At 49.7% G+C, this 13752-nt stretch overlaps 1 protein-coding gene across 2 annotated transcripts; it reads left to right on the top strand.

Annotated features, from left to right (window-relative positions):
• Window positions 1-3744: 3744 nt before the first annotated feature.
• Window positions 3745-10582, top strand: LOC134387981 (cytochrome P450 2A13). 2 transcript variants are annotated; one of them, XM_063110667.1, is made up of 9 exons: window positions 3745-3924; window positions 4198-4360; window positions 5456-5605; window positions 5861-6021; window positions 7170-7346; window positions 8356-8497; window positions 8965-9152; window positions 9705-9846; window positions 10401-10582. In XM_063110667.1, the coding sequence occupies exons 1-9, from the start codon at window positions 3745-3747 to the stop codon at window positions 10580-10582; spliced, it is 1485 nt and encodes a 494-aa protein (XP_062966737.1). The 2 variants fall into 2 exon arrangements, with proteins under 2 accessions (XP_062966737.1, XP_062966738.1); XM_063110668.1 differs by lacking the exon at window positions 4198-4360 and having other exon boundaries at window positions 3745-3934.
• The last annotated feature ends 3170 nt before the right edge of the window (window positions 10583-13752 follow it).

Here is a 13752-nt window from a genome sequence, read left to right as displayed (position 1 = left end):
ACCAGGAAGCACACACAAAATCATCCATACACTTATCTATAGTCACCTGGTTGTACATACTCATACACCAGGTTAGACTCACAGATACACGTGGTAGACATCTCCTAACTGGCACATCTCAAAGCATGTGTGCATGCATGCTGCACACAGACAGATGCAGAGACTGGTGGGCATTCAGGCACACTGGGATTGACACAGACACCCCAGCAGGTACTCACACAGATGTGTACATGTAGACGTAAACTGGCCTGAATACCCACTTATGGCACACAAACACACACCCCACAAAGATTGGGAATACATAAGTTCATCTATCAACATGGACATGCTGAAACATACATACACACAGACACCCCAAGCATGCACCCAAAATGACACACACATGCACATAGACATATAAATCAGAATAAATATGACAGAGGCATGTAGGAAAATCCACTGGACAAAATGACACAAACATACAGAGATCCAGAAGCATACAGGAAGGTTGAGGGGAAGGCTGACTTGCAGGGAAGGAGAAAGAGAAAGACAGACAGTGTCAGAGACAAGGGGAGAGACAGAGAGAGACAGATGGGCAAAGTGCTGTGCAGGGCCCATCCAGAACAATCTGAGGGTCTATGCTGACCCATCCTTCTTCAGATCCTGCCTAATCTAGCACCATCCCTCCAGGAAGCTGCCTAGGAAATCAATTTCCTATTCATAGCTCCAGGGTGTAAGGCTCAGCTGTGCTGAGGAAGAGATGGGGAGGGAGGTTCCAAAAAACTCTCTCTCCCTTCTCCTATTCCCAAAGGTAAAGCTTGGGGAACTTTAGATCAGAGAATATAAAAGCCAAGAGGGGGCTTAGGGCATCTCTCATCAGTTTCCTTCATCCTACAGATTAATAAGAATGCTAATATTTATTAAGTACTTACTGTCATGTACTTCACATGCATTAACCCATACACCCCTCACTGAAGCAGCCTAAGAGGTGTATGCTGTCATGGTTCCATAAAGCTCAGAAAGGCAAAGTCACCTGTTCAGGGTCACACAACAGAAAAAGGATAAGGTTAGGATTCCAATCAATGCTTAACCTTTTTCTTAAGCACTGTACCATGCATCCAGAAGGGGAAACTGAGGCCCAGCAAGAGGAAGGAATGTTTCTGGGTTCACCACTAGCTCACTCTGGAAGCCTGTCCCTAAGCCATTGGCCCACTGGGACGTGTCCCTCCCATGTGATTTCAGACCCCGATCTCTCCCTCCCCAGTCCAGGGTAATCAACAAGGCCAAATCTGTTTGACCTCAATTTAATCCACAATAACCTCTGTGTCCCCAAGCACTTCGTCCAGTCTGACCCACCCCCAAACCCTCCCTGGCCAACTCATGGCAGCCTGTCTGAACATTCAGTGCCCTTCCTGGTGCCAACCTCATGGAGAAACAAACACCCAAATTTCTACCTCTCTCCTTTTCAACAAACAGCGGGAAGAGGAGGGACCTAGGCTTGGGGCCAACCCAGGTGCATGCTGGTGATCAGGATAAGGTGGACTGATACCTGCCAAACCCAGGCTAATCCTCCTTCCCACCTCTTCCCCCTCCAAAACCAACAAACAACTTTCCCCTCTCTGCTTTGTTTTCTGTCCATTGTTCCCTCCCCACAAGTCTCAAGAGTCCAGCAGCCTAAAACAGTTTGAGCAAGATGCCAGTCCTGGGAGTGCCAATTTCACCCACCTGCACTTGTCCAAAGTTAGAGGCCCTGAGGCAGGGTACAACCCTGGAAAATCCAACTGTCAGAGCCTGCCAAGTACCCATTTGGAGCCCTTCCCATGGTTTAGCTAAGAGAAATCTCAGGCCCACATAGGACAAATCTTAGCACCTACCTACTGCTCATGTCAGAGCCTGTTATGACCAACATCAGAGCCTTTATGTTGCCACTCTAATGCCCTCCTGAAGCCAGCCTCAATGACCACTTGGGCCCACTCTCAGAACCCTCTTGGCACCAGAGGTGGCCTTTATTAATATTCTCCTAGTGTCAAGTCCAGTGCCAACTTATTTCCTATCCTAGTGTATACCTGGGGGCAATTTCAATGCCAACATGATGCCCCTTCCTCCCCAGGCCTACCTGATGCTGATATCAGAACCTGCCAGTGTAATCCCTGTGTCCACTGCTAATGCCAATCTCAGCACACACCTGCTGCTAAGCATGGTCTCCACTGGTCCCCTGGGTGGACTAAGCCAGTCAGTGAAGGGAAAAGGGGAGAGAGTTCAAATCTCGGCTCCCTCACTTACTACCTCAAGCAAGTGGCTTTATGGAATCTTGGTCTGCTCCTCTTCAAAATGAGGCTGACCATGAACCAGCCCCATCGTTACAAAGATTCAATAAGATCAGGCACACATGGACTTAATCTTCCTGGAACACAACAAGCACTCACCAAAGGGTAACTGTCCTTATTACCGAGGAAGAATTTCAATGAGGGAAGGACAGTAGGGCCACTCACTCCTTCTCTCCTCCTGCCCTCAGCATTCCAGGGTCTACCTCAGTTCCCAACACTGCAGTTTACCCAAATCTCTCCTGCTATATTTCCCTCTGCCTGCTAATAGCAGCCCATGACAAATCAGGAATTGCCCCTAAAGCAGACTTAACACACACACCCTCATATTACTTTCTCTTCCCAAATACTCCCTTTCTACTGGCAGATAAACCAAGTTCAGAAAGGGGAAACTAAGAATGCAGAGTAGGAGACTGGAGTTCCAGGCTTTTGGCTCAAGAGGCTTTCACACATCTGACCCAATCCACTCTGTTTTCTGCCCTGAGTACGGGCATATATATAATGGGAAACGATAATAACAACAACAACAATAGAAATGATACAATTGATCTAGCGGGTTTCCCTAAGGATCTGGGTAGGAAACCAGTGGGGGTCTTCGTAAATTATAACCCTTAGGACAGTTGGGATTTTTTGACCATATTTGTGGTGTTATTACTATTCTCCAAAACCTAGCCAGTCCCTCTGCCAACTGAGACAATGAATTGCTCTTCTCCAGTTCTGTGGAAAGTTCCACTAAAATGTGGCTCTGGTCTTGTAGCCTTTTTCCAATCAGAGATGGGCAGTGGAGGTTCTATGACACCCATCCTGGCACTTATGGCCTCACTTTGAGGTTCCACTGAGGATTCTGGGTATCAAGAGACAGCACTAGGCCCAAAGCAAAAGCAGGTCAGCACCTGGGGTCAGGTGCTAACTCTAGGACCCTGCTGAGCTTTTCATACCCTTCTCCCAGGAACACCACATCCATAACCCTGGGCCCCTCCTCACCCCAAGACCCTCAAGTCATATTTCTGAAATCTCCCCTCCTGAGACCCTTAATCCTACATCCCTCCTCACTGCAGGACCCCCAACACACAGCTACACATCCTGTCTCAGCCCTCTAAAATCGAGACCTTTGGATTCTTCTCTTCTGAGACCCCCAAATCCACAACTTTGAAGTTCTTTCTCACTCTGAGACCCCAAATTCGAAATTCAGGTGCTCCCCTATGCAAATATTCCAAAATCTCCAGTTCTGCAGTTATCTACTGCCATGCCTAAATCCACAGCCCTGGGTTACCCCCTTTCTGGCTGTGCCCCAAACTAGGCGGGATTCATGGAGGGGTGTGTGGTTTGAAGGTAAAATGAGACAATTATATAATCAGCCAAAGTCTACCATTCTCTCCCAGGTAGTATAAAGGCAAATCATCCCAGCCATCACCATCCAGCTGTCACTCTCACCACTACCATGCTGGCCTCAGGGCTGCTTCTGGTGGCTTTGTTGGCCTGCCTGACTGTCATGATCTTGATGTCTGTCTGGCGGCAGAGGAAGCTCTGGGGGAAGCTGCCTCCTGGACCCACCCCCCTGCCCTTCATTGGCAACTACCTGCAGCTGAACACAGAGCAGATGTACAACTCCCTAATGAAGGTGTCAGAAGGCAGGGAGATGGGTGGGATGGTGGTGATGGGGTGGGGGCACTTTCTCAGTTTGGCTGGAGCTTCGTGGCAGGACACTGACCAGGTTAGACCAGAGTCTTAAGAAAGGGGAGTTTTGAAGATTCAGCATCCAGGTCCTAGCCAGGAAAGACCAGATCTTGGGATGTTCAGTCCCCTGACTGCTTCAGTCTGAGGGAAATGCATCCTAGTCATGACATCTGGATACTGGGCCAGTACTCTAACCACTCCCCCCCACGTCCATCAGATCGGAGAGCGCTATGGCCCCGTGTTTACGATCCACCTGGGGCCCAGGCGGGTAGTGGTGCTGTGTGGACAGGATGCTGTAAAGGAGGCTCTGGTGGACCAGGCTGAGGAATTCAGCGGCCGAGGAGAGCAGGCCACCTTCGACTGGCTCTTCAAAGGCTATGGTGAGTGGGGCCCCGGGTTGGGGAATGTGGTCAGGCAGACATGATGACCTCAGTTTCCCCAGCCTTCCCTGCTCACCTGCCCATTCAAGGGTATGACAGAGCCCTTCACCTGGTCTTTTCTCCCCATCCTGTTGATTGTTGCCTTTCCCTGTGCCTGTCTCTCACCTGTCTTAGTTTGTGTCCCAATTTCTCCCTGCCCCTCTCTGCCCGTCTCCCTGTTCTCTCTCACTAGATGTCTCTTCTTTTACTGTCTCTGTCCATCTCTTAGAACGCCTTGGGATTTCTGTTCTTGAACTCTGGTCCTTTACCTCTACTTGCCTTTTGGGTTTTATTTATTTATTTATTTATTTATTATCATTCTCAGCTTCTGTGCTTCCCCATGTTTCTCTCTCCTTTCCTTTCTTTTTCCTCTTAGAGTCTCACACTATTTCTGCGTGAAATCCCCTACGCCTCTATCTTCTGGTAAGAAGAGCTGCTCTTTCCAGACCCTCTCTGTTACTCTCTCCCTATTTTTTTCTCCTCTCTAGGTCAGTTTTAGAATCTTTCACAATTTTCATTTCCACCTCCCAGATCTCGGGATCTCTCTCCCCCGCCCTACTTGCTTCCTTCCCTCTCTCCATCCCAGTGTCTCTGTTTCTCTGTGCATCTATCCGTCTTGCCTCTGTCTCTCTCTTCTGGTTCTCTTCTTCCAAATCGACCTCTATCTCTTTCTGTATTTCTCTGACTCAGACTTTGTATTTCTCTCTCGCTCTCGCTCTGTGCCCACCCCACCTGCCCCCGCTCAGGAGCCCCTCGGGGTTGGTCTGCGGCCAGCCCCCGCCCCCGCCCGCCGCCCGCCGCCCGCCGCCGCGCTCGCCTCCCCGCCCCTCCGCCGCCGCCGCCGCCGCCGCCGCACTCACCTCCCCGCCCCTCCGCCGCCGCCGCCGCCGCGCTCACCTCCCCGCCCCTCCGCCGCCGCCGCCGCCGCGCTCACCTCCCCGCCCCTCCGCCGCCGCCGCCGCCGCCGCGCTCACCTCCCCGCCCCTCCGCCGCCGCCGCCGCCGCGCTCACCTCCCCGCCCCTCCGCCGCCGCCGCCGCCGCGCTCACCTCCCCAGGCGTGGCGTTCAGCAACGGGGAGCGCGCCAAGCAGCTGCGGCGTTTCTCCATCTCCACGCTGCGGGACTTCGGCGTGGGCAAGCGCGGCATCGAGGAGCGCATCCAGGAGGAGGCGGGCTTCCTCATCGAGGCCTTCCGGGGTACACGCGGTGAGCGGGGGACCCCGGCGTGCGCGGGAAGCAGCAAAACCCCGGACGCGAAGGACCCGCGCGTTTTGCCTACGGATGGAGACGAGGGTGGGGAAAGGCGTCGGCGCTTCCAGCTCCGGGGTCTGGTGCTGGGAATTTGGCTCATCACTGCAGGGCCCTCCTCGAATTCCCAGACTGGCATCAGACCCCTCAATTGACTCTCTCTCTCCTCAATCCCCGTCTCTCCCCCCTCGACACCCCCCGCCCACCCCGCAGGCGCCACCATCGATCCCACCTTCTTCCTGAGCCGAACTGTCTCCAATGTCATCAGCTCCATTGTCTTCGGGGACCGCTTTGACTATGAGGACAAAGAGTTCCTGTCACTACTGCGTATGATGCTGGGAAGCTTTCAGTTCACAGCTACATCCACAGGGCAGGTAACCCGTTCCAGCCCGGCCCTACCACAACCTGCCAACTGCTCCCCCACAAGGGGACAGGTGCCCCCAAACTCCCGTCCTCCTTCAGGCAAGGTCACCTGAAAACCAGCCCTCACTCTTGGACAACTGAACAGTTGCACCAGAACCCAAGAGGGGTGCCCAATACCCAGCCTCCAAGGACACCTGGATATTTCAACAGATGCCCTCCCAAAACAGAGCCTGCTAGCAAGATACGTGCCCTCACCTCAGCTCTCTCACCTGAGTGGGTGTTCCCATCCTAACTTACCTTAATATTTCACGGATGGTTACTACCCGTCTGTTATCTTAACACCTAGATCAGTGACAGCCTCAGCCCTCTCCCTGAATACCTGAACAACTAGTGCTGCAAAATCCAGCCCACCAAAATCATTTGACATCTACACAATACACAGGTGTCCCAGACCAGCCCACTGGAATATCTAGATGAGTGTCCCCTACACAGCCCATTTAAATACCTGAACACCTGGACAGGTACCCCAGCTAAGACTCCTAAACACATAAATATCTGGACAGATTGTTCTCAAATAAGCACACCCCAACCCAGCCCATTCACATATCTTACAGAGGTGGCCCACTATGCAACCCACTTGAATACCTAAGCAGAACAGGTATCCCCCTCCCCCACTTGAACACCTGAACACCAGTCCCACTTTAGTACCTGAACGCCTTTACAGAAATCCCCCAATCCAGACCCAATAAGCATCTGGACAGCTATCTCCAACCAAGCCTACCTGAATACCTAAACACCTGAACAGGTGACCCCCCCATAACAGCCCCACCTGAATAGCTAAACACGTGAACAGGTGTCTTGCAATCCAACCTCACTTGAATATCTGAACATACAGATGTATGCTCCAATCTAGCCTCACTTGAATATCTGAAAGCTGGATGTGTGCCCCAATCCGTCTCACCTAAATTCTTAAAGTGACCCTCACACTTAACCCACACCAAAACTTAGATATTTGTTCCCATCCAGCCCCATCTAAATACTACCTGGACAGGTGCCTTTAACCCAGCGCCTTCCTTGCCCTGAGACAGGTCCCACTCCCACTGGGTCCTGCTCACTGACAGCTGTCCTTTCCTTCCCTTCTTCTCTTCCCAACCCCCAGCTCTATGAGATGTTCTATTCGGTGATGAAACACCTGCCAGGACCACAGCAACAGGCCTTTAAGGAGCTGCAGGGGCTGGAGGACTTCATAGCCAAGAAGGTGGAACAGAACCAGCGCACACTGGATCCCAATTCCCCACGGGACTTCATCGACTCTTTTCTCATCCGCATGCAGGAGGTGCACTCAGCAGCCAATGTAGGGAGGTCCAAAGCCAGGCAGAAGGAAATCAGGCTTGCAGGGAGTGGGGGTGGAGTGGGGGAACAGAGGCCCATTCAAATTAGCCCCCATCATAATAATCCTCATAATTTCAATTGTAATTAACCCATCACTGTTTCATCTACCAAGCGGGACTTGTGCATGTGAATTACAATGGCAAGCGCTCTACAGCACTACTGTGTGCCAGGCACTATTTTAAGTGCTTTATAGTATTCACCTATTTAGCCCTACAACAGCTCTTGAAGGGGTTTCTATCATGAACCCAGTTTTACAAATGAGGAAACTGAGGCCCAGAGAGTATAAATAGCTCGTCTGAGGTCATACAGTGAGGAAACAGTGGACTCTAGTTTAAACCCTGGTCTCTCTGACTCTAAGGCTGGTGCTTTTAGCCACTATGCTCTCTAACCTTTCATACCCTGGTTATCAGATACTCTTATGTGGATAGATGACCCAGCTTTACAATATGCCATTGGAGGGTTTCCACCCCCATCTGGATGTCAGTCTCCCTTCTGTAAAGAAAAGAGATGGGGCTTTAGGGGGTCTGAAGCTCAAAGGAACAAGAGCTGAGATTCCTTCATAGTAAGCATCAAGATTTTTAAGGAAGGAATAGGAGGCTGTCACTTAAAATTCTGTCTGTGTCTCAGAAAATCTGTTTCTCTTTAACTCCCTATCTTGCCATCTCTGTCCTTTCTCATTCACTCTCTCCATCCCTTTCTTTCTAAAAATTCCTATTATTTAAAAAGTGACAATGAAGCTGATAATCAGCCAGGAAAATAATGTGAAAAGAGCATTTGGGGCAGAGCCAGCAGCCTGGGCAAAGGCACAGAAACTAGAGAGAGCATGGCAGATCTAGGATCCCTCTTCTCACATTTGGTCTGGATCTAAGAGAGGTGGGTCCAAAGGAAAAAACCTCAGAAAGGCCCTGAGGGGGTGGGGAGGGAGCTGAGCCTGAAGCCCTCTCTTCCTGCAGGAACAGAACAACCCCAACACGGAGTTCGACTTGAAGAACCTGGTCCTGACCACACTGAACCTCTTCTTTGCTGGCACGGAGACTGTCAGCACGACCTTGCGCTACGGCTTCCTGTTGCTCATGAAACATCCTGATGTGGAGGGTAAGGCTGTAGAGGGCAGGGAAGTGGGGTCACAGACCCTCAAAACTCCTCTGAGCCTGTTGCAATGTCCCCACCTCTCCCAGATCCCTGGACCCTCAGATACACCTTGCTATCCAGACAGAGCGATATTCAGCTGATAGGTACCAGCTGAGTCTCACCAGCTGTTCAAATATTGAAAATGTCCGAACTGGTTGGTAAATCACTCCTGTGCTAAGCCCACTGAGTGTCCACTGCCTGCTCCTCCAGACCATCTTCTAAAACTTCTTCCTTATGCCTCCCCTGTGATTCTGGCATGACTGGGTTAACAGGATCCTGCTCCAACAGTGCATATGGCTGACATCTGCTTTGAATGGTCTACATCCATGTCATGCATAGATCCATGTCATCCATCTAGTTTTACATATTTGGACTATTATCCCTGCTCTGAGACCCCTAGATGCCTAAACACATTCCCTCTCCTCCCCCAGCCAAGGTCCATGAGGAGATTGACCAGGTGATTGGCAAGAACCGGCAGCCCAAGTTCGAGGATCGGGCCAAGATGCCCTACACAGAGGCAGTGATCCATGAGATCCAAAGATTCGGAGATATGATCCCCATGGGCCTGGCCCGCAGGGTCACCAGGGACACCAAGTTTCGGGACTTCTTCCTCCCCAAGGTGCACCCTCACCCAGCCTAGAAGGACCTCCAACCCACTCCCTATGACCCCAGCGCCCCATCCCCATTAGAAGCTCTCCAGCCCCTATTCCATTCCCTCAAACAAAGACTTCCCCAAGCACCACATCCCTTCAACCTTCATTCAGAGAGTCCCCAATCCCATAACTCCCTCAGAGTTTCTGCCTCAGGGAATCAACTGCACGTACCCAAACTTCCTGTCTCAGGGAGCATGGACCCACAAGTCCCCTCAATCTCCTGCTTTGAGAGACATGAACCACCTGTCCCCCAAACCTCCTGCCTCAGGAGAAACAGGCTTTGTGTCCCTCAAACTTCCTGTCTCAGAGAACATGAAACCTCATGTCCCCCAAATTTCATATCTCAGGGACACAAATCTCAAATGCCCCAAAACTCCTCCCTCAGAGGACCCCAACTCCCATTCCTCCCATTTCTCTTTACTTGGGGCACCCTATTCCCCGCCTCCAACTCCTGTGTGCTTTCAGAACGCCCATCCCCGGACCTACCTTTTTAAATCCCCCTTCCTCCTCACTACCAGGGCACTGAAGTGTTTCCTATGCTGGGCTCTGTGCTGAGAGACCCCAAATTCTTCTCCAACCCACGAGATTTCAACCCCCAGCATTTTCTGGATGAGAAGGGGCAGTTTAAGAAGAGTGAGGCCTTTGTGCCTTTCTCTATCGGTAAGAGACCACTGCTTGCTGCCAGGCCACAGCTTACACCAACAGGCGCCTCCCTCATTCCAGCTTCCCTCTCTGAAATGCGGCCTAGTATCTTTGTCCAGCTTGGAAGTTCCCCTTAGAAACTGTCCTCGAGCCAACCAGCTGCAACCCCCAAAACTATCAAGCACCAAGTATCTGTACCCAGACAAGATGGAAGGGATAATCATAACCCCTTTCAGAGGTGGGGAAAATCAAGGCTCAGAGTGAATCAGATTTGTCCAGAGTCATGCAGCAAATTCTTTAGATTCCTAAAAAAGGAGATGAGAGTACAGCAGCCATTTTTGAGAGTGTATTTGGCAGGAAGGGGCATCTAAACTTCCCATTGGTATAGTCTGACATAGATTACCCTCTCTCACATACAAGGGAAGCTGAGACTCGGACAGTGTTACAGCCTTCCCCTGAAGTCTCTCAGGCCATGACATTCTAGACTGTCCTCCCTGGGAGAATGCAGTGGGGACTGGTATTGGGGCAAGGTGGCAGAAAGAGTGGTCTTCACCTCCACTTTGCCTCTTTAGGAAAGCGGTACTGTTTTGGAGAAGGCCTGGCTAGAATGGAGCTCTTCCTCTTCCTCACCACCATCATGCAGAACTTCTGCTTCAAGTCTCCGCAGTCACCTCAGGACATCGACGTGTCACCTAAGCACGTGGGCTTTGCCACAATCCCACGAAACTACACCATGAGCTTCCTGCCCCGCTGAATGAGGGTTGGGCTGTGCCAGAGCAGGGTTAGTGGGAGGGGCAAAGAAAAAAGGGAGGGATTGGGTTAAGGAAAGGGGGTGGGCTGGGGGAAAGGAAGGGGAGGAGAAACAGAATGGACTCTGTTCACCTTGCTAGAGATAGATCCTTCAGAGGATGGGAGGAAGGGAAACCTTACAGTGTGTTGTGAGTAACAGTAATAGTAAAAGCAATTATTTATTGAGCAAATACTCTGTGTCAGCTCTGTGCTAAAAGCGTTACACACTCACCTCACTTAATACTCACAAATCTATGCAACAGGGAACAGTGTTCATGCCCATTTTACACATGACAAAGCTGAGGCTCAGAAAGTTTCTCTATCTGAGGTCTCACAGAACATAACTGCATATCAAGTACTTGAACACAGACCTATGTCCACAGTTCTTTGGCGGATTCTAAAAAGGCACCCCTTCCTCAAGTAAAACAACCACAGCAACTTAGTATATTATCACACCACCTGAATAGCCCTGTCCAGGGGATTTTTCCAGAGCCCTAGTGGGCAGCTGACCTGTCTTCAATACACTCTTGACCACTTATGCACCACATGTTGAACACCAGGACATAGTCTGTGCCCCCCACCAGGTAAGGCCACTATGTCTGATTCGGAGTCAGTCCAGGAGATAGTAATCAGACCTCTTCATGAAGTGGGTGATGGAGAGAAACATTTTCAGAGAATGCCAGGAGAAGTTTGGATCAGGGCATAGTCATGTGTATGTGTGTGATCATGTGCATGCGTGCATGCAAGTATATGATTGTATGTTCTCCTGTGTGCATTAATATGTTTCTGCTCTGGGTTTCTGAAGGTGAGGTTCTCTCTGATGGATCTGGGATCTGCTGTAAGATCCAGCTAAGAGACTCAGAACCACCTGCCTACTCTTAAACTAGTTAGTATATATCTCCTTAGAAGTGGTATCTTTGAGCAGTTCACATTCTGAACACCCATACACATCTCCCTTGAATCTCTATGTTTCTTAAACTAAATGCTACACACACACACACACACACACACACACACACACACACACACACACACACACACACACACACACACACACACACACACACACACACACACACACACACACTCCACTTTAAGGACCAGTGATTAAGATAAGTGAGGGGAAATCTTGTCCCCTGAACCCTGCAAGTTTTATAATAGGCTATGAGTCACATATTTCTCAATTTCCATTATCCGTGTTTTGCAAATTAGGGTCCTTGAATTGGCTGCTTCCTGCTCACCGAAGTGGGGATAAGGATGATAGCGTCACAACTGTGTTATTACAAACACACTATTTAACAATCCAGTGTCAGTGTCAAGCCACATCTATCCACATGCATGTCTCCTTAAGAGGCTTCTAGAAACCTCAACTCAGGGAATCATAGAATTGTGGAGTAACAAAACTGTCAGTCTTAGGACTGCAGAGTTCACAATTCAGAATCTTGGAATTTCAGATTCCCAGAACCTCAGACTCAGAATATTTGGATCACTGGTGCTTAGTGCTTGTTCCAAGAGGAATACCCAGAGTTTTTATCAGAAGTTTCCCTGCACACATCTTTGGGAATTACATTGTGAGTCCCTCCATGGTGGCAAATGTCATTACTCCAAGCTGAATATTCCTTCTTAGAAAAAGTCAAGATTGGAAAGTAGGGACCAAAGCTAGCTGGGTTCTGCCAACAAGACACACCTTCAGAGTGTGTCTAGCAGGTCTGCCAAAGTGGCTAGCAGGTCTTTGCCCCATAAGGGGAGAGAGCAGCGGGAGGAAAGAACAAATATCACTCCCCATAATCTGTAAATTTACATCTGGAGAGAGAAGGCAGAAATCCATTAAGGTATTACCAGAGGTGCTGGTAGAAGTCACAGTCTAGCCACCAACACCAAGGTTATACTGTCCAAATAGGCCACTCTCAACTTTGGAGCTCTGGAAGTGCCAACTCCCCAACCTGCCATGCTGGAGGAAGGATGGGACAGGAGCTCTAGGTTCAGGTCCAGAACTTACTGCTAACTTCTAGAGCCTTTCTCTGGCCTCACTTTCTCATCTGCCTCCTTCCTCACAGAAATGATGTGAAGTTTGAAACATAGCCTAGTGCTGAAGAGCTTTAAAAATTCAATGGCTGCAGTGATGGGAGAATGAGAGTGGTGATGTTTCTGGGTAGCTTATTTTTTACCACCCTCTTCTGCCAAGCCAAGAGTCCCTAGAGTAAAAACACATGTATGTGCACACCAACATACACACACATGTACACACACACACACACACACCCCTGTTCTTGCCATAATGACAACAGCAAATAGCATGTGTTGGGTGTCTACTATGTGCCTGCCACTGTGCTAAGTCCCTTGTTACTAGTGTCCTATGGCTGCCATAACAAAGTGCCACAAACTGGGTGGCTTAGAAAACAGAAATGTATTGTCTCAGTTCTGTGAGCTATAAGTCCAAAATCTAGGTGTTGGCAGGCCCATGACATCTGAAACTACAGGGGAATCTTTTGTTGACACTTCCTAGCTTCTAGTGGTTTTCTGGAAATCTTTGTCATTCCTTGGCTTGCAGCTGTGTGCTTCCAATCTCTATCTTCGTCATTACATGGCATTCTCCCTGTGAGTCTATCTCCACATAGATATCTTCTGACACCAGTCATAAGGGATTAGGGGCCCACCCTACTCCAGAATGACATCATCTTAAGTACATCTGAAATGACCCTATGTATTAGTCAGGGTTCTTCAGAGAGACAGAATCAGTAGGATATATTATAAATATATGAAAGATGATTTATTAGGGGAATTAGCTTATGTGATTGTGAAGAGAAGTCCCATAATAGTCTGTTTGCAAATTGGATGCCGGTAACATGGCTCAGTCCAAGTCTGAAGGCCTCAGAAGGCTTTCCTCACCAGGGAAGCCAATGGTGTCCTTGTTGTAAATCTTGGAACCCAAAAGCTGAAGAATCCTGAACTCTGATGTCCAGAGAAGGTGCATCCCCGTCCGAGCAGATAGAGCAATTCACCGTTTTTGTCCATTTTTTGTTTTCTTGGGACCCTCAGAAGATCAGATGGTTCCTGCCCATATTGAAAGAGGATCTTTCCCACCCAGTCTACTCAGGCTCTCATGCTAATCTCCTCTGGAAACAGCCTCATGAA

The sequence above is a fragment of the Cynocephalus volans genome, chromosome 10, assembly GCF_027409185.1.
Source record: "Cynocephalus volans isolate mCynVol1 chromosome 10, mCynVol1.pri, whole genome shotgun sequence".
Classification (NCBI taxonomy): Eukaryota; Metazoa; Chordata; class Mammalia; order Dermoptera; family Cynocephalidae; genus Cynocephalus; species Cynocephalus volans.
This window is presented reverse-complemented; position numbering and strand designations above follow the sequence as displayed.

Coding starts and splice junctions, on each gene's coding strand:
- LOC134387981 (XM_063110667.1), top strand. CDS start 3,745: ATGCTGGCCTCAGGGCTGCTTCTGGTGGCTTTGTTGGCCTGCCTGACT. Junction 8,498..8,964: donor GAAACATCCTGATGTGGAGG/GTAAGGCTGTAG, acceptor CTCCTCCCCCAG/CCAAGGTCCATGAGGAGATT. Junction 9,153..9,704: donor GGGACTTCTTCCTCCCCAAG/GTGCACCCTCAC, acceptor CCTCACTACCAG/GGCACTGAAGTGTTTCCTAT.